This window comes from Nicotiana sylvestris, chromosome 2 (genome assembly GCF_000393655.2).
Source record: "Nicotiana sylvestris chromosome 2, ASM39365v2, whole genome shotgun sequence".
In the NCBI taxonomy this organism is placed as follows: domain Eukaryota; kingdom Viridiplantae; phylum Streptophyta; class Magnoliopsida; order Solanales; family Solanaceae; genus Nicotiana; species Nicotiana sylvestris.
Window position 1 is genome coordinate 191,629,705 of NC_091058.1, and position 20,882 is coordinate 191,650,586.

General features: G+C 37.2%; 2 protein-coding genes across 2 annotated transcripts; both read left to right on the plus strand.

Moving 5' to 3' along the window:
• Positions 1 to 820: 820 nt before the first annotated feature.
• Positions 821 to 2,401, plus strand: LOC138886094 (zinc finger BED domain-containing protein RICESLEEPER 2-like). The gene is made up of 2 exons (XM_070167125.1): positions 821 to 1,906; positions 2,030 to 2,401. Exons 1-2 carry the CDS (start codon positions 821 to 823, stop codon positions 2,399 to 2,401), a joined length of 1,458 nt encoding a protein of 485 aa, XP_070023226.1.
• A 3,067-nt stretch (positions 2,402 to 5,468) lies between these two features.
• On the plus strand, positions 5,469 to 5,945 carry LOC138886095 (uncharacterized). Its single transcript, XM_070167126.1, has one exon. It carries the CDS (start codon positions 5,469 to 5,471, stop codon positions 5,943 to 5,945), a length of 477 nt encoding a protein of 158 aa, XP_070023227.1.
• The last annotated feature ends 14,937 nt before the right edge of the window (positions 5,946 to 20,882 follow it).

A 20,882-nucleotide genomic window follows, 5' to 3' on the forward strand; every position in this document is an offset into this window, starting at 1 on the left:
GTAAACAGGCTTCTAACTCAAGCTTTAGAATTGCCTGTTACAAGTATTTTCTTTTGACCACCAAATATAACTCTACCCATACCCCATGTCCAACCAATGTGTTGGCATGGACATCAAGTCTAAGAATATGAACAAAATGAATAGAAGAGTTGTCATGTTATACCTATTAGGTGTTGTCCTAATTTTTTTTATCATATTTGGTTTTTCTATTTCTTGAATAAAAGGATAATATATTTACTAGGGGTGGCAATTTTTACCCAAAAAATTGTAACCCGCCCAACCCGCCCAAGGTTGTATGGGTTGGGTCAGTAATAAAAAAGCCAATGGGTCAAAATGGGTTGGACCCATACTGACCCATCAGAATATTGGGCTCAAACGTGTAAAAATATTGTAACCCAACGGGTTAATACATAGACCAGCCCAACGGGTCAAAATAAATGAAACCTACACGTGTTCCTCTTTAATTTCTCAGAAGACGCAAGTTAGACAGACTATTCCGAGCTTTTTCCTTCTTGATTTCTTAGACGAATGCAAGGTTAGACTAATGTTTTTGGCTCTTCAACTCTATTCTCATCCTCTTTTAATCTTTTTCGTTGATTCTTTTTCTTTCAAAGTGTTGAATTTCATTTTTTCTATGGATTTTGTATTTTTATTATTGTTGGTGAATTGGGTGTCTGAAGCTACTACTTATTTTTTATTTAGGGTTTATATGAGCTCATAATTTAAAATCTTTGATGATAATATTATCTATGTTATCTTTCTATATGATTTGCTTTAAGCTCTGAAAGTAATGTTTTTACTTCTTTTTTTTAATAAGTTAATGGAGCATATGGATGAAGTTGAAGAATCTACTGAAATAAGCTCAACAAGTTCATGTAGGAGGACTTCTGTGGTATGGGATAATTTTTTGAAATTACCACTTGACATTAATCCAGATAATAGGTTGAGGGCAAAGTGTAAAGATTGTGGTCGGGTATATTTGGCTGATTCAATTGCTGGAACTTCAAATTTAAAGCGTCACCGAGCTAAACGTCATAGCGATGTGTCAGAATCAGGTCGTTATCTAGCTGTGAATACTGAAATGTTCCGTGAATTGATTGCCAAAGCTATAGTAATACATAACTTGCCTTTTAGTTTTGTGGAATATGAAGGGATAAGAGAGATACATAACTTTTTGAATCCCACCGTCAGTACTATTTCAAGAAATACTTCAAAAGTTGATGTTTTAAAATTATATCAGAAGCAAAAAGGAGTAGTTCATGATGAACTTGCAAAATTTCCTAGTACAGTATGCTTTACTACTGATTTGTGGACATCAATTAGCTTAAATGGTTATTTTTGTCTGACGGCTCATTTTGTCGACTTAAATTGGATTTTACAAAAGAGGGTTCTAATATTCCGCCATGTGCCTCTTCCGCATTCTGGTCAAATTCTTGGACCGATATTGATTAGTTTCTTGAAGGAGTGGGGAATCGAGAAGAAAATATTTTCAATAACCTTAGATAATGCAACTTACAATGAGAAAATTGTGGACAGTTTGAAAGAGCACTTGAACTTGATGAATTCTTTGGTATGTAACGGGGACTTTGTCCATATTCGTTGTGCAAATCATATTTTAAATTTGATTGTTAAAGCAGGTCTAAAGTCAATAGAGGCTGCAATATTTAACATAAGAAAGAGTATTAAATATGTGAAAGGTTCTGAGTCGAGGATCATAAAGTTTGTAGATTGTATCAAGAATCTTGGATTGAAGTTGACTGGAAAAATGTGTCAAGATGTGCCGACGAGATGGAACTATACTTTTCTTATGCTTGAGAGTGCTATTCCGTATCGTCGGGCTTTTTCTGATTTCAAACTACTTGATGCGGATTTTAAATGGTGTCCTTCAGAAATGGATTGGGATAAGGTAGAAACAATTTCCAAATTCCTATAGCCTTTTGATGAAATAACTACTTTGTTTTCGGGGAGCCAATATCCGACGACCAACTTATTTTTTCATAAAGTGTGGAAAATCCATTTGTTGATAAAGGAAGAGAAAAATAGTGAGCATCCCGATATTAAGGCAATGGCAGGGAAAATGGAAGAGAAATTTTCAAAGTATTGGCAAGAGTATACTCCAATTTTATCATTGGCAGTTGTTCTCGACCCTCGTTACAAGTTAAAGTTTGTGAAGTTTTGCTTTTCAAAGCTTGATTCTTTAACTTGTAATGAAAAGACGAAGGTTGTTGAAGATAACTTGCATCGATTGTTTAAGGAGTACGTGAAATCTCCAACATCCAATAGTGCATTGGTGCAAAGTATTGTTGATGGACATGATACGGAAATGAGACAGTCTCTTCTTCATGTACAATTTATTTTGACTGTTTTTCTTCAAACAATTATCCTCCAGTGCTTTCCATAATTTACTTGCAGAAGTTTCCTTTGTGTATGGATATTTCTGCTCTCTAGCAAGGTAGGATCGAATGGTACCGCAAGCAACACGGTTGATAATTTTCCAATCTTCTTCTCCAATAATATCTGGTTCCTTTTCTTCAATTGCCAGATCTAGCTCTTGTTGAAAAAGGACATCTAGAACCTCGCCTTGCCACATCCCAAAATGTCCGGACCCGTCAAATATTTCTACCGCAAATTTCGCATTTGACACAATTCTTGTCATAAGCGAAGATGCCAATGATGACGTATTGTTGACACTTGATGTAGATTCTTCTTGTTTATTGTCTCCCATCTTTGACACAAATATTATTTAATAGCTGACGACACAAATCAAGATTATTTCCTTTCTGGTGTGGAAGATCAGACTAAGCTGCAACCACAGAGCATACTCAGACAGAACCTTGACTCAGTTACCAAGATAAATCTTTTCTGATGTGGAAGATCAGACTATGCTGCAACCACAGAGCATACTAAGACAGTACCTTGGCTCTGATACCAATTGTTGCGGAAGCCAAATGTATATAGTGTGAATAAGTCACAACTACTATACCAAAAATTATGACAGCCACCAAATAATAAATAAGACAATAAAACAACAATAAAGGGAACACCAGAATTTACGAGGTTCGGCTAATTTTGCTTACTCCTCGGACACAACCAATATTATATTTCACTCAAAAAATACAAGTGAAATAATACTAAAGAGAGAAGATACAAATGCCTTAAACAGATGAGAAGGCAAATGAGAGGTGTTTTTAAATCCTAAACATTAAGCCTTCTTTTATAGGGGGAAAATTCCCCCAACTATTGCTAACCCACCGATGTGGGAAGCTGAAATATTTGACATTTCAACAAAGACCAGATACAAATTCAAACATAAACATAGAAACACATTGCCATGGTTCAGGATCAGATCATGTTCCTCACACTTTGCAAGACAAAGATCCTAAAAGACAGTTGTTTTATACAAAATCAAAAGTAACCTAACTAATAAAGTAGTCTGATTGCATATCTCCTAGTTTGTCTTCAGCTCAAATCCAGTGGATGCTCAAGGGGAAGCTAGTAAAGCCTTTTGCTTTAGTCCCCCTAAATTTTTTGGTCCATATTTTTAGTTGTGAATTTACTATCTTATTTTCGCTTAGATAATATTAAAGTTTATAGAAAAAAATACTAAGTACTGATAAAAATGGAAAGAAAGACTATTTATTTTTTTAACAATACAAATATTTTAAATACTCAAATCTTCATATTGATAAATAACGGGTTTCTACAATAAGATCGAAGGTATAAATTGTAAATACGTGGCTAACATCTTATTAACTTGAGTTTTCTTACCAATGTGAATGTTAATATTATATCTTATAAGATAACTACACTATAGACAAAAAGAACGAAAGAAAGAAAGAAAGAAAAAGGAACCAATGTAATATTAATATTATAATTTGCAAGATTACTATACTATAGACAAAATAAAATATTAGGCCCTTTTATTAAAATTTGGCTTTAGGCCGTGAGTTTTATTGAGACGCCTTTGCTCAAGTCCTTCATGAACCTTCACATAGGCTGCACAAGGTTGCGGGGCATCATCGGGTTTTTACGCCATATCTCATCCAACCCATTCGCTGCTCCTGTAACTGAGAATAGTCAAAGAATGATAAACAAAGTTCATCAAATCAAGAAAAAACTTTTAAAGAAAGCCCACTTACAGTAGGTGAAATAGACCATTACGCACACAACAACTACATAAGTTATTCCACTGACAATAGCATGGCCAGTCAAACACCTGTAGCCGTTCTCAATTCTGACAAATTAATGGGCCTCCCTATGGCCTCCAACCGATGAACCACATCAGCTGTATTCTCCAGATGATGCAGACCGCTAAACATGATTTCTTCACCGTTGAGACTCCCATTTAACCTACTATCCTCTATTCATAAGTAAATTGAGCCATTTTTGCAATTTTATTTTTCCTTCTAGTTATTATCTTCTTTGATGGAGTCAACCTTTGGGGTTTTACGGGATCAGCAAAGTAGGAGTCATCATACAAGCAACAGTTCTACAAGAAATGTTCTGCAAGATGACTCCTGCACCTTTAAACACTATGACAAAACTGATATGGTTACTTAAAGAGGTGAAAATCTCATCAGCTCTTCTATCCAATTCAATTATTTTTCTTCGGAGCTTAGCTCTTCGCTTTTCTAAGGGTAAAATAATTGTTACACTGAACACCAGTGCTTTCACAGGATTACTTAAAGAGGCATCAAATATCAGAGGAGCCCTTGAAGAGGTATCAGCTAATAGATAACAAAACCAACAATAAGTGAACAACAAACTAAGTTAAAAAAAAAAAAAAAAAGAAGAAGAAGAATAAATGGTCTAAATGTTACCATTTGGATCTGCATGGTCCAAATGGTCAGTACTATGGCAGGTACTACAGAACTCCTAGATTCAATGGTCAGTACTACGGCAGGTGGAAGACTCGTATGTATGATTTTATAATGGCCGAAGACTCAGAACTATGGGACATTATCTATGATGGTCCACATGTTCCTATGAAGAAGCTTGGAGAAACAGGACCAATGATGCCGAAAGACAGAAAGGAGTATAGTGATATTGATAGAAAAGCCATAGAAAAGAAATATCATGCAAAGAAAATCTTGGTATGTGGTATAGGACCTGAGGAGTACAACAAAGACTCAGCTTGTGAATCTACCAAAGAAATATAGGAAGCATAGCAAACCACACACGAAGGAACCACTTAGGTTAAACAGTCCAAGATTGACATGCTTACCATTGAGTATGAGCTCTTGAGGATGAAGGATGACGAGTCTATACAAGATATGCACACTAGATTCACATCCATCATAAATGAGCTTCATTCACTTGGAGATGTTATTCCCAGAAACAAGCTTGTAAGGAAAATTCTCAGTATTCTACCTGGTTCTTGGGAGAGTAAGGTAAATGCCATCACTGAAGCTAAAGATCTACAAACTCTAACCATGGATAAACTGATTGGTAATCTGAAAACATACGAGATGAAAAGAAAGAAAGAAAGTGAAAGGAGAGAGCCAAAGAAGGAAAAGAACATGGTGCTCAAGGCTGAAAACAGTGACTCAAGTGAAGAAGATAGTGATATGGCCTATCTTTCTAAAAGGTTTCAAAAGATGGTTCAAAGAAATGATGGTATACCAAAGAGGGGCAGTTCAAGTAAGGCAAGGAACAATGATCTCTCTCACAGGTGCGGAAAGCCAGGGCATTTCATCAAAGACTGTCCACTTCTGAAACAGGAGCAATACAAACAAAACCCTAACAAAGCAGCAAAAAGGAACCTGGTTCCAGACAAACGATTTAGTCGAAAAAGTGCAGCTGACAATATTGTGAAGCAAACTCTTGCTGCTTGGGGAGACTCATCTAGTGAACCAAAAATGGAACCAGATGCAGAAAACAACTCCATGATGGCAGTGGAAACTGAAGCAACAAAATATGACTCACTGTTTACGCTGATGACTTAGTCTGACGATGATGAAGAGGATGAAAATGATGAGGTAAATTTCAGGGATGTTCAGAGAAATCTGAAATCCTACTCTTCTAAAAAGTTAAGGTTATTAGCAAATATTCTAATTAGTGCATATTATAGCCTTATTAATGATATGGAAATCTTGACCATAGAGCCAGGAGATGGTGAACAATCTAGAGATGATCTGGTGGTCTGTGTAGTGGATCTAAATGATACCATAGCTAATCTTGAAAAAGAAAAGGAAGTTTTGGATGAAAAAATAAATAGTGTGGAAAATAAGAGAGATGATCTAATGGTAGTGGTTGTTGACTTGAAGGAAACCATAGAAGGCTTTAGCAATGAAAAATGCACTTTAGTAGAGAAAAATACAGCTACTGAGCAAGAGAGGAATGACTTTTTAGTGATAATCACTGACCTAGAGGAAACCATTGAGGAACTCAAATCAGAACAAAGGATTGTAAGTATTGGGAAAGGGAAGGAAGTAGCTGGTGAGACACACATCAAGCTTCAGAAGGAATTAAATGATATGAAAACTAGTCTATGTGGTGAACTTGATAAAAATAGGCAACTTCAAGCTGAATTGTAGAAAGTAAAAAAGCGATCTTGAGAAATCTCTGAAGTGGACCTGGTCCTTAGATGCTATCACTTCCATGTACTTTAACAATAGTGGAAACAGGCAGGGAATCAGGTTCCAAAAGGAGAAAATTCCTTACAACCCTCATAACAAATACGTCATTGTTCCTGATAATTGGGTTTGTACTTGTTGTGGGAACAATGTGCACTTCAAAGAAAATTGCCAGGACAGGGTTCAATCTATTCAGAAAAATAAAGTATTTGCTTAAAAAGTGACTACTAGAGGGGGATCAGGTACCACTCGCAAAAATTGCACCTTGCCTGCATGAACTAGAAAAGCTCTTATCCACCCCTTTTCTTATAACGAGGGACCCAAACTAGTTTGGGTTCCTAAATCTAACCCTTGATTTATATGTGCAGGGAATAGTGAGAGGAAGTGGACTGCAATGGTTCATGAACAGTGGTTGCTAAAAGCACATGACTACAAACACCATGGATTGTCTCTCACTGAAAATCCCTATAGGAAAGGGAATGTATCCTGTGGAAATAAAAAAAAAGTTACACTCTTGGTATTGGAAAGGATAGAAAGTCTCTATCACACTCGATTGAGAATGTGTGCTATGTGAATTGCCTGAAGTACAGTCTCTTGAGTGTTTCTCAAATCTGTGATAAATGGGGCAAAGTAGAGTTCTTATCAAAAGTACGCACACTTACCAATCTGGTAACTGGTGAAGTGGTCTTAGTCTCCAAAAGAAAAGAACATCAGCTTCACTGAAATTCCTACAAACTGGTGATATGAGCTGCTTGAAGGGGGTTGACAATGGTGCAAAACCTTGGCATAAAAGATTCGGACACGCAAGGTTCTAACTTTTGAATGAACTGATTCAAAAGAACCTGGTTCGTCGGCTGCCAAATTCAAGATCCACCTGGACACTATTTGTCAGAGCAAAGGAAGAGACTTTTGAGGTATGTGCGACACTTGTCAGGAAGATCCAAGTGGAGATAGAACTGAAGGAAGCACATATTAGATATGACTATGAGATAGAATATGTCAATGCAAAAATTTAATGAGTCTTGTAATGAAAATGGGATCACTCACAACTTTTCAGCACCAAGGACTTCATAGCTAAATAGTGTTGTTGAAAGGAAGATCAAAACTCTGAATGACATGGAATGGATAATGCTCTTTGACAGGGGAGTCGCCAAAAATTTCTGGGCAGAAGCAATAAACACTGCTTGCTACTTGGTGAATAGGCTTATGATCGGGTCCCTCCTAAAAAAAACCTCAAATGAGTTTCTCAATTGAAGAAAACCAAAGATGACTCATCTGAGAACCTTTGGATACAAATGCCACTTCCTCAACAATGGGAAGGACCAACTTAGGAAGTTTGATACAAACAGCGATGATGGAATCCTTCTAGGATACCCCTATCAAAGCAAAGCCCACAAAATCTACAACAAAAGGGCACACTGTATGGAAGAAAGTGTTCATGAGCTATTCAACAAGACACTCTCCTCTTAAAAACGAGGAAACAATGATGATCAAGATAATGAACCACTTTTGATCCGTAGAAAATATCTGAAGTTTCAAATGGGAAAAATGATATGATGAGTCAGATGAAGGAGACAGGTGAAGACAATACATCCTCTTCCACTTCTCAAGAGGAACCTGGTACTTCAATTACTACCACTAAAGCTGAAGAAACAGTTGGAGATGCAGTGCAAGGTACTCCACAAGTAGTAGAACAAGGAGTGTAGGGAAATCCACCTAATTTACCTAGTTCCTCCACTAATTAAACTTTAGTCCCCATTTCAAAACACAAAAGCTCTCATTCACTCGATAACATAATCATCCCCTTTATTCTGGATTTAGACAAGATCAAAAACCAAAAAGTTCCCTAGCCCTTTTAGTATTTCTATCCCAGATAGAACCCAAAAATCAAATCCCGAGGAATCTCACTTGTAGGCTGCCAAAAGAATTTTGAGATACCTTAAGGAAACACAGGACCTGGTCCTGTATTACCCCTCATGTGACAGTCTTAATCTCATTAGGTATGTTGATGCTAACTATGCAGGTTATCTTGTGGACAGGAAAAGCACTTCTGGAATGGCTGACATTCTATGATCATAACTCATCTTTTGGGGCACAAGGAAGCAAAAACTCAGCGGCTCTTTAACAGTTGAAGAAAAATATGTAGCTGCAACATCCTATTGTGCTCAACTCCTATGGATTGAGCAGCAACTGGAGGATTTTGGGGCATAGACTGATTGTGTGCCTCTTCTATGTGACAACACCATTGCACTCAACTTAGCCAAGAATCCAGTTCAACACAAAAGTACTAAGCACATTGATGTGAGGCATTGTTTTCTGAGGAACAATGTGGATAAAGGGTTGATCTGTATGAAGTTCGGCAATACAGAATACCAAATTCTTGATATCTTCACCAAAACCTTGAGTAGGGAACATTTTGAAAGAAACAGTGTGAAGCTCGGGTTATTGAAGCCTAATTGAGAACCTGATTCTCCATCAGTTGGCTATGAAAATCATCTTCAGGTAAAATTAGCTAGAGTGTTTTCTGGCCAAGCCTAACTCATCGATACCATTGCAGGTAAACACATATGACGATCGTCGAAGCTAAAGGTACAATTATGAATTGTGAAAGAAGAACTGCTAAAATCTTTTTTAAAAACTGTTTGGGCATTAGGTTCTTGTAACACAGGTTAGTAGTAATGTGTTGTTTTGCATGCTTTCTCAAAAAGGTTAACAAAATTAATTCAACTGCCACATCATCCGACTTTTCAAAGTCTGCATGTCATGTCTTGTCTTTCAAATCTCTTCATCTCCTCTACATGGCAACATTTTCCCACAAACCTGCTGCCATTTTCAAGATTGTTCAGAACTTGTTTCTCTCTCTTTTCATCATTATCTCTTTTTCCCATAAAACTCTCTTTCTTCTTCACAGCAAGTCATGAACCTGCATCTCTTGTGTATCTCTATGATCTTCTCTTCACTTCTCTTACACTCAACTTCCCTGTCAAATCCTCATATAATGGCAATTGAACGATCGCTTCCGTCTCCCACTATTAACACCACTCCCACTTCCCTATCATCCTTAAAGTCATCTCCAGAAAGTCACTCTTACACTATTTCCAATGCTACTATAGCCACACCTGTTTCCTCCTCATTTCTTATTGTTTTTTCTTTTCTGACAAACTCTGTCTCCTTTCCATGTGTTGAAAACCCCATGTCTCCTCATTCCTCTGATCTCACCAAAGAACACTCAAGAAGGGTTACTTCTTAGATGTGAGAGGTCTCTGAGGATGATCCTAATTAGTATCTGAACTCCTCCCTATTGGACTCAGTAGCTCTCACATAGTCACCAGAAAAGGAAGCAGCGCATAATGTAATGGCTATCACTGCTAAGAGTCTATTGAATGAAATAACATATATCTTGTCTAAGTATCAGGGGGAAGAAACTCCATTCCTAGGCGATGAAAGAACCATGGTACTCTTCGAGTCTTTAATCCATAAAACTGTCCCAAAAAAATTGTTGGAGGACCTGATTCTCTTCCAGATAAATCCACTCCTGAACCTCTTGATTATCCTAAGTCCTTAGAATCCTCTTCCAAGCTACCCCCTATCATGTTGCATCAGAAAGAAGGCATTGAGTCTACCTTGTAGAAAAGTAAGAGGAGTGTCAAGACAAGGAAGAAGAGGTTGATGAATCAAGGGGAATTTGTGACTGACAAGAGCAATCTAGTTGGTGAGGTTGACAAAGATGCTCTAAAAGAACCCAGTTCCTTAATAGAACAATCCATAAATAGAAATCAGTGGATGAAGCTTCCGATGAAGCTATTAAAAAACAAAGTAGAGCATTCGTGAAGGGTAGTAGTAAGTCTAAGAAGAGTATAGTTGAGCAAGCTATGTCTGAAGGAGATACTGTGGGGCTTGTAAGTTGGAAAGGAAAGTATGTTGAAGGATCTAGAAAATGAAAACGGGAAATTGTAGGGGAACTTGGTTCTCTGAAGACCATGCCCAGTGACAATGGTATTTGGCAGGAGAGATTAAGAACTCAGAAAGTCTTATGGGGTCGTATGTTTGAACCGACAATTTCAAAGATGGCAGGTATGAGGCAAATTCTGGAGATAGTGGAATTTCAGCAACGGGAGCACCTATTTCAGGAGAACATGCCTATAGTGTACGAAGATGCTGTACAAAATTTCTATGCATCTCTCTTCGTTGTTAAGGGGGATCACATCTGTGTGCTAGTAAATGGAGTAGACATTGTACTTGACGCATCAACATTGAGGAAGGTTCTCCAAATTCCATGTGAAGGAATGTCCTCAGTCAAAGGTGTCTGTGGTGCCATCTTTAGGAGAGCTATCATGAAAGAGCAAGCTATTCAGCAGGGGGAATAGGTGCATAAGAAGGTACTACTTCCTGAGTATCAGCTCCTCTTTGAGTTGGTTAATAAGGTGCTTTTACCTCGTTCTGAGAGGCGGTCTATTGCTAGAAAGTCTGATCTTGTCTAATGAAGCCTCTAGATGACTTTTTTCCGATAAATCTGCCAGCAATCATGATAGATCATATGCAAAAGGTGGCAAACTTTAAAGGTGGGAATCATGGGCTTCCATATGGCTTTCTCCTCATTCAAGTGTTTATGTTTTACAAGGTCCCTTTGGGTAATCCCAAAGTGGGCACATGCAAGCAAGCCTTCTCTAAAACCACTCTGGAAGATGTGACTGTGTAGAAAGGGTTGGTGGAAGCATCTCGACCATTTCTCAGCTGATCAATGATCAAAATGTTGCTTATGAAGAGATTAGAAGGTTGAGGGCTCAGAATGCCATACTAGAAACTCAGCTCAGTCAAGCGGTTCATGGACCATGTTCCGTTAATGAAGAAGTTGCCCGCTTGACAAAGGAAAATGATAAGCTTCGCGCAAAACTGTTTGAAGAGAAACTGTTTGCAAATGCCCAACTGGACGTGGTTCTCAAGACCCTCGCTGCTTCTCTCTCCTAGTCCCCCTCTTCCAATATCTCTTAGATACCTCCTAGTAACCAGTTGTCTTCTAGGTTTTTTAGATGCTGTTTTTATTTTTGTTTCTCTATTTTTTTGCTGATGGCATGCTGGATTTCACCATTACTGCTCCTATTTTGCTCAGTCCATTATTTATATCTATGAAACAACATCTCTTTTTGCTTGTACAATGCTGTCCTCCTTTGGCTTCTCTTTTCTGTCATGTTGTGTGCACATATGTGGCATGAGTTGGCTGTGTTAGACTTCTTTATGTTGTTTGCCTGCTTGTATATTTTTAATGATGCCAAAAAGGGGGAAGATAGTAGCATATAGTATTGTGAAGCAATTGTGAAATGGGGGATCAAAGGATCAAAAACAGAAGGTCAGGGGGAACTATTGATTCAAAACAGGGGATCTGATTAAGGGAGAATCAAAAGTAAAAGGTCAGGGGGAACTTGTGAAGTTCCTGGTACCTCATCTGGTTATTTCTGCTGGATTAAAGGATCAAAAGCAGGAGGCCAGGGGAAACTATTGGTTCAAAATAGGGGATCTGATTAAGGGGGAATCAAAAGCAAAAGTTCAGGGGGAACTTGTGAACTTCCTAATACCTCATATGGTTATTTTTACTTTAAATAAATACTATCATTGCCTAAGTTTGTCATCATCAAAAGGGGGGAAATTGATGGATTTTCAATATTTTTGCCTTATGCTTCTTATGTTTTGATGATCTAACAAACTTACTATTTAGAACCAGATAGAGAACATGACTCACTTGGTACACATTTCAAATGAATGAAGTTCACTCTGAACTCCAGCTAATAAACTGCTACAAAGAGGAACACGACAGGGACCAGATCCCTTGGTGTTCTCTAACAGAAGTACAAGTCAACTTTATATCTGGAACGCAACTGCAAAAAGTGACTGCCCTGCAATTGTACATGCGATAGTGCAGCAGACAATGCAACAGTCACTTCCCACTAGGAAGAAGCGTGTACCAAGAATTGACATCACCATTATGATGTCTTTCGTAGTATCACAACCTGGTACAAGGCACAAGATATGCACTTGAGCATTTAGTGATATTCTCTCAAGCATTAAAGTGTCGATTCATCATTGAAGTCACTAGTATGTCAAGAACAATAAGACAACTTCACTAAAGGATTAGTTTTACAATGAGTTTATGTGTATCCATAGTTGAGTTGTAATCTTGTTATTTGTTCTTCATTGTAACTCCTATCTTGCTTTTTTAGAAGCTGTGTTTTAGGTAACCCAAAATCACAAACCTTCAAAGTTTGTGTTGTGACTAGAGTTAGTCAAAAGTTAAAGTCGTTGTAACTAGAGAGTGACAAAGTGGCTTGTGGTAAGAGTATCGCAAGTTAGTTAAGTTGAAGTCTTTAAAATAGAGTCATTACAAAGAGGATTGTAATTGTGTGATTAAAAGTTAGTGAAGTTTAAAGCCTACAAGTATAGGTCGTGGTTTTTGTCCCCTTGAGTGGGTTATTTCCACGTAAAAATCCCATGTCTATTTTACTTACTGCTTCATAAGTATTCTCAGTGAAAACTCATCGAGGATCAGGTAATCTATAGTTTGGTGGACTCATATAAAATAACAATAATTGATGTCTTAATGATGACAAATCTCATAAAATCGAATATTAGATGATTCTTTCCTTCTTCGTAATTATGAGCACTCCTCCGTACTAGACCCGGGGGCTTTTCTCTTATGATCAGTTCCACGACTATTGGTTATGATACTAATATATTTACATGCGAATATATTCTACTTGTCATTCTACATTTCCTTCATAACTTTGTTAACACATATTGCAATTTAATTAATCCATGTGGCTAGTTTATTTTTCACTAATAACGATAATTTTCTCACTTTTCGGATAATCTCAACTGATTATTTGAAAAGTGATAAAGAATTTATGGCAGGAATATTTGCCATATCTTCCCAAGACTATAATGGCATGCTATAGAAGTGAACTTGATGTTTTATACTTCAATACCACACGGGGGGGGGGGGGAGGGGGTGATTTGTGTGGTATCCAATTTTTCGTATGTGTAGATTATAGAAGGACCCGGTTCTTCTATGTGTTCCTTATACTACTGTTGCGTAATAATAAATACAGAAATTAAAGAACACAATGATTTCTATATGGAAAACACCTGGTTCAAAAGGTGAAAAAACCACGACCTACTTCCCAGTAGGATTTTTCCAAACTCTTCACTAAGTCACTGAGCCAAAAACTACATTTACAAAAATACTTTTGTAAACCTATGATTAACTCTATTCCATTGTAGCAAACAGCCTCTAACTCTTGCGACAACTTTAAGTTAACTCTAACTTGAATATACTGAGTACCTATTACAGTTGTCTCAAGATAAAGCAGAAAGGTACAATATGAAAAAAGCTACTGCAATTAAATTAGAATAAAAGACAGACACTTGGAGCTGGTTCTTCAATCTGGTTCATGTAGCTTCAGATTAGCACACTTGGATCTCACACGAATTACTTGCAAAATGCCTTGCTATTTTGGTCTCATTCACATTTAACTTCTACGTTTTGTGCATACCTGTAAAATGAGAACATTCTACAATATATAGAGTTCTAATGCTACTCTTCCTTGGTGAAAGAGTTCTAGTTAATCTCAACTCCTAACTCATTCCTTATCTTGGATAATGTTCTCCTTGAGTAAGGAGTCCTTCTCCTTATCAGTTATGCAACCTTTTTGATAAAGAGATATTAATTATGCCAAGGTAAGTTTATCTCTTTTACGTTCATCTCACGTGCTTGAATCTACCCGTGTCTATGTATACCAGGGATGGACCTAGTTTATGCCTGAGTTTCTTTGTCAATCTTCAAAACTATCCTTCACTTGGGCCAACAAATTCCCCCTTTTTGATGATGACAAACTCTATGCTTTTTATAAGCGTAGACCCTATTTCAACTTAGCTCAACATCAACACAATGTTAGAAACATTTATCACTTATCATTAAGGACCAGGTTCATTAGGTTTTAAACATCACTATTCAGAATGTAAAGGACAACCTTTTCCCCCCTTTTGGCATCATCGAAAAGTTGCATAAAAAATGTGATTCCCAGATCTTAAAAATTACTCATGGCCATTGGGACTACGTCAAATGCATTCGTGGATTATTCATCAATAATCAAGCTAACAATTTAAACTCTCAAGGAAATATAAACAAGCAGTTAGAGCCAATACCATCAAATTTCATCGATAGATGATATGATTCTTCCACAATCCACAAAAAGAAATAAAAATACTGAACAAGAGCAACAAGAAACATCCCAAACTGGGTCACTAAAGGTCTACACAGGGCTAAGAATTTAAGGCTTGGAAGAACTGGAGGCTTGGTTTTTGGCTTGGACAAGTTTCAACATGTCTTGCAAAATTCCAACATTCTTCTTCTTTGCCCTTGCGAGCTCAGTTCTGAGAGCATCTCTCTCAGATTCTACCTCAGCCAACTGTGTCTTCAGCCTTGCTATCATAGCATCCTTTGCCCCACTCTCCTGCACTAAGGCTCTGACCTTTCTATTAACTAGTGCCTTTTTGTATGAACCAGGTTCATTTGGAGTGGCATGGACATCATAACCACAAGCAATCAGAGTGTTAACCCCAAAGTGATCTTTGCTAGTAGCCATCTCCAATTTCTTTAGGGGCACTTTACAATGATCAAGCACAACAATGAGAATGAAGCCATAGGGAATGGAATGGACTTTGGAGCCATTGATATCCCTATCTAGGAGATGGATTATAAATCCAGGCTAGTTGATCTGCCTCGCACTATCTAAGCATTCCATTAAAACCAAGTCCATGAAGTTGGCAATGTGCCTTCTTTCCTACCTAGGAAGAACACACTTGTCGATGAACTCAAATAGTACCTTGTGCGGGTGAGGGGGGGCTCATTTCACTCTTGTTACAACCTTGGGCTCATTTTCTTCCTCATTGTTAAAGAATTTTCTACTGATGGTCAGAGCAGTAGGAAGGGTGTCGAGGCTTCGTCATTTGAGCTTGGTGTAGTCATTGTACCCTTGAAAAGGTACACCTAGCTTTTCACCCAGCTCCTTTGCATCAAAAGAAATCTTCACCCCTTTCACCAGGCCGGTGACCCGTCCATCCTTCACTGCAGCATTAGCCATAAACTCAATAATTTCATCCCTTGCCAATCTGCCATCCATCTGAACGACCATGTCCTTCCAGCCTTGCACCTCTAGTTTCTCCAGTAGCATTACCATCCCTACCTCCTCCAAATCCTTGAGGAGTCTACCCTTCAAGGTAGTTGTCTTGCCTAACTTAGCCAGCTTGTCCTTTTCATTGTCGGATTCATCTTCCTTTTCTCAACTCCATTCGTTTTCTTCAACAATCTTTACTTGTTTGGTTTTTCCAGGGTGGGTGGTTCAACAAACTTTGATATAGAATTAGACTTATTAGAAGAAGTCTTGACTTTCTTGGGCTTAGGAGTCTGAACCTCCATCTCTGCAGTCACATTTTCATCCTGATTGACCAGGTCCATCTCATCCACATTAACAGCCTCAACAGGCTCTCCCATTTTTTCCTTCCCTTTGTCCATAATTTTCTTTTTGCTTTCTTCTAAGGCTCTCTGCAAATGTTACTCAATTTGCTTCCTTTTCTTGTTAGCCAGGAGTGCCAGGGGTCTTAGTCTTAGGAGTTCTCCTATTATTGAGGTTCTAACTATCATCTACTTTCTTCAATAGATCTGCGAAGGTTTCTTCAACAGATAAACCAGGTTCATCTATATTTTGTCCAAGTTTAACCAGCCCGTCAACGGCTTCTCCAGATCCACTCCCCCCTGTTTCACGGCACTTTCCTCTATTTTTTCTGATTCTGCTCCACAAATAGCCGTTTTTCTTTTTTCAAAAGTGGGTGAAGAATCAACCACTCTTTTCCCATTTCTTCACTTCAAACACCCTCTCTCTCTCTCTCTCCCTTTTTTCCCCTTTTATTTATACCACCTCTCCTTCTAGACTCATACGTTTCTGCATCCACCACAGACCCAACCAATATAAACATATTCTCCAAATTTGTAGCCAACTTTGAAATGATCTCCGTAGTAGTATTTGGACCAGAGGTTACCTGCTCAGTATCAGAAGACCCAGTTTCTTCCTCCTCAGTAGCAAACTTGAAAGAGTCGTTAGATTTCTAGGGTTCTTGGGCATGACTTGCTTTTAATTGTCCGTTTACTTTCTTTGATAGTGCACCTCCAGCCACAGTCTTGCGAGCAAGCATTTTTACTCGTCTTTTCCTTGGCTGAGGGGTAGTGGAAGATCAAGATGAAGAGCATGGTGAGGGTTTACCAAGGTTATCATAAGGTTAGTGATTTTGTGCTTGGTTGTAGATGAAAGAAGATAAGTAGATTAAATTTTTGAGGAAGAGATAAGATGGGGAGTATTTTCGACGGTTTGGGAATTATGATAAGAGAGCATGGATTATGATGATCAATTTAAAGGGAGGGGGTAATAAATGGGCAACGACTGGCTCATTAGTCAATTAGAAGTCTAATCAAACTGAAATGTCATTTTTGAATAGACAGTGTAGTCTTCCCTGGAATCTAGATAATTTAATTTGGTTAGGATTCTTTTGAACGAAACTGGTCCACTTTAATTTGATAAGTTTGAGAGACATTTGGACCTAGGTAGGACTCTGCTCATAATTCAAATATTATTATTTCAAATTATGCAAAGTGTAGAAAACATACTGTGTTATCTAGATGAACCGACATTGATAATCCAGGTTCTTCACTGAGAATCCTCTTGTGTATGTCTAAATTTGTCAAAAATAGAGAAAATACCACTAGAGATTAATGAGTCATTTTAACACATAGCGCAAGAGTATACTATTTACAATATGAGACTGAGCAAAAATTAATCCAGTTATATACACAAGTTCCAAATTTTCAGATTTGTTTTTCATTTTTTTCATTGTTAATTCTGAACTAGTCCTTTTAGGTGATCTTAATCATCACTAATTCTAACATGTTCCTTTCAAAGTGATCTCTACTTAGAGCTTTTGTGATGATGTCAGCTATTTGCTTGTCAGTAGCACAAAATTCCACAATGATCACCCCCTTTTCACTATTATCCCTCAAAAAGTGATGCCTAACATCTATGTGCTTAGTTTTCTTGTGATGAGCCGGGTTCTTAGTCATACTAATTGCACTAGTGTTATCACATAAGATGGGGATACAACCAGCATAAATTTCAAAGTCCACTGATTATTGTTTGATGCACAACAATTGAGCACAACATGAAGCAGAAACGACGCACTCAGCTTTAGTAGTAGATAAGACCACTGAATTTTGCTTTTTGGTGGCCCAAGACACAGAACATGAGCCAATAATATGTGCCATACCTTAGGTGCTCTTTCTATCCACAAGAAAACCTGCATCAACATCAGCATACCCACAAGATTGAAATACAACCTTTTGGATACCAAAGACAAAGATCAGTGGTGCCTTTTAGATATCTCAAAATTCTCTTTAAAATAGTCAAGTGAGACTCTTTTGGGTTTGCTTGAAATGTTGCACAATGGCCTACACTAAAAATAATGTCAGGTCTACTAGTAGCGAGATACAACAATGAGCCAATCATTCCCCTATACAACTTCTGATGAACAGATGAACCAGGTTCATCTATATCCAACTTTGTAGATGTTGCATTGGAAGTGTCAATTTCTTTAGAAACTTCCATTTTAAACCTTTTAAGCAATTCTTTTACATACTTCTGTCGATGGATCATAGTTCCATTTGAATTTTGTTTAATTTGTAAGCCTAAAAATAAATTAAGCTCACCCATCATGCTCATTACAAATTCACTCCCCATTATTATAGCAAATTCTTTGCTTAGCTTATCAGTAGTTGCTCCAAAGATAATATCATCAACATATATCTGAACTACCAAGAGATCTTTACCTTTTTCTTTAAAGAATAAAGTATTGTCATTTTTACCTCTCTTGTAGTCATGCTCAGGCAAAAATTTTGATAATCTTTTATACCATGCTCTTGGAGCATGCTTGAATCCATAAAGTGCTTTGTCAAGTTTGTACATGATCAGGATTTTCCTTGCTTTCAATTCTGGCGTTGCTTGACAAACACTTCTTCCTTTAGATAGCCATTCAGGAAGGCACTCTTGACATCCATCCGGAGCAAAAGTTTTATCGTAGTCTATGCCCTCCTCCTAACTATATCCTTGAACCACCAATCTTTCCTTGTTCCTTGTAATTATTCCATCTTCATCAAGTTTGTTTTTGAATACCTACTTAGTGACAATTACTGATCTATCCAAGGGTCTTGGTACCATATGCCAAACTTGGTACCTAGTTTGCATCCTGCAAAGCCTCGGCAATATTTTTAGGTTCAATAAGAGATAAGAAAGCATCAAAAGCACAAAGATTCTCTAATGAAGATCTGGTTTTGATTCCTGAGGTTGGATCAGTAATGATGTTCTCAATGGGATGAGAACTTTGATATTTGTAAGGTCTCACAACCAACTAGTTTCCCTTTGATGTTCCTTCAGTGTTTTGTTGTTGTGGAACAGGTTCATGGACAGGTTCCAGTGAGGTTTGAGGATTATTTCCTCTTTGTTCTATTCCCCCTATCATGTTGCCTGGGGTGGATGAACCTGTTCCATCACCTATTCCTTCCTCTAGTGTAGCTTCAGTTTGGGCTGTGGTTTCATTGAAGTTTCTTACCAGCCCAATTGCTTCATCATCATATTCCTGTCTCTCAGAAAGGTTGTTAGTTTCATTAAAAACAACGTGAACACTTTCTTCAACACACATAGTTCTTTTGTTATAGACCTTATAAGCTTTACTATGTAAAGAATATACCATGAATACTCCCTCATCACTTCTGGGATCAAACTTACCTAGAGAGTCTTTACCTTTGTTGTGCAAAAAGCACTTGCATCCGAATGCCCTATGATGGGATATATTTGGTTTTCTCCCTTTAAGTAACTCATAAGGAGTCGTCTCTGCAAGAGGTCGAGTCATGCACCTATTTATGATGTAGCATGCAGTATTTACAGCTTCTGCCCAGAAGCTATAGGGCAGTTTACTAGGAAGAAGCATAGTCCTAGCCATATCTTCAAGTGCCCTATTCTTTCTTTCAACTACTCCATTTTGTTGTGAAGTTCTAGGAGCAGAACAATTATGATCCATGTCATGCTCATCACAAAATTCAGCAAATTTAGCATTTTCAAATTTAGTGTCATGATCAGACCTAATTGATGCAAGTTGATTACCTAGTTGTTTCTGAGTTTTTTTAACAAAATAAATGAACATGTCAAATGCTTCATCTTTAGATGTTAAAAATAATATCCAAGTAAACCTAGAGTAATCATCAATAAGCACCATCACATATCTTTTACCACCTCTGCTTAATGTTCTCACTCGACCACAGAGATCCATATGAACTAGTTCCATTGTTCTGGTGGTACTTACCACTTTCTTGCATTTAAAAGAGGATCTTATTTAAAAGAGGATCTGTTGAGTTGACTCAGACTTGCATGTCCAAGTCACTTATGCCAAAAGAGGGGATCATTGTCCATCACATTTAAGCAAGTGACTTTATTTTCTGAAAGTGTGGACAGATCTACAATGTATATATTATTTTCTCTTTCTACCTGCAAAAAGATCTTGTCAATGGTAAGATTAATCACAAAACATTTAGTAGAGGTGAATGCTACCAAGTTACCTCTATCACACAATTGTGATACACTAATTAGACTATATTTTAAGCCATCTTTAAAGTAGACATTCTCAATAGAGTGAGATCCAGTCTTACCTACCTTACCAACCACAATGATCTCACCTTTCTTCCATTTGCATGCCTAGTGGCAACATAATAAAATATCACTTTGCAATTGTAGTATAAAGTTAGTTAGATTAGGTAATAGTTAGTTTCTTTTTTAATTTAAATTTTATTAAAATTAAACTCTCTATTTATATACAATAGGAGAGACAAAGATACTATAGTAAGCCTAGTGGCAACATAATAAAAAGCAACTTCAAAATTTTAGGATAAAGTTAGTTAGATTAAGTAATAGTCAATTTCTTTTTGAATTTAAATTTTAATAAAATTAAACTATCTAAGTATATATATATAATAGGAGATGCAAAGACACAATAGTAAGCCAAGTGGCAACATAATAAAAAGTCATTTGGTAATTTTAGGACAAAGTTAGTTAGGTTAGGTAATTACTTTCTTTTTGAATTTAAATTTAAAAATAGAAATTATGCATTATTATTATAATTAATAACAATTAGTTAGTCTTTTTGAGTTTGAATTTAAATATA

Excerpts from the sequence above, each read along its gene's own strand:
- LOC138886095 (XM_070167126.1), top strand. The coding sequence starts at position 5,469 with ATGAAAAGAAAGAAAGAAAGTGAAAGGAGAGAGCCAAAGAAGGAAAAG.
- LOC138886094 (XM_070167125.1), top strand. The coding sequence starts at position 821 with ATGGAGCATATGGATGAAGTTGAAGAATCTACTGAAATAAGCTCAACA. Across the intron at positions 1,907-2,029 it reads CAGAAATGGATTGGGATAAG|GAAGAGAAAAATAGTGAGCA; the intron begins GTAGAAACAATT and ends TTGTTGATAAAG.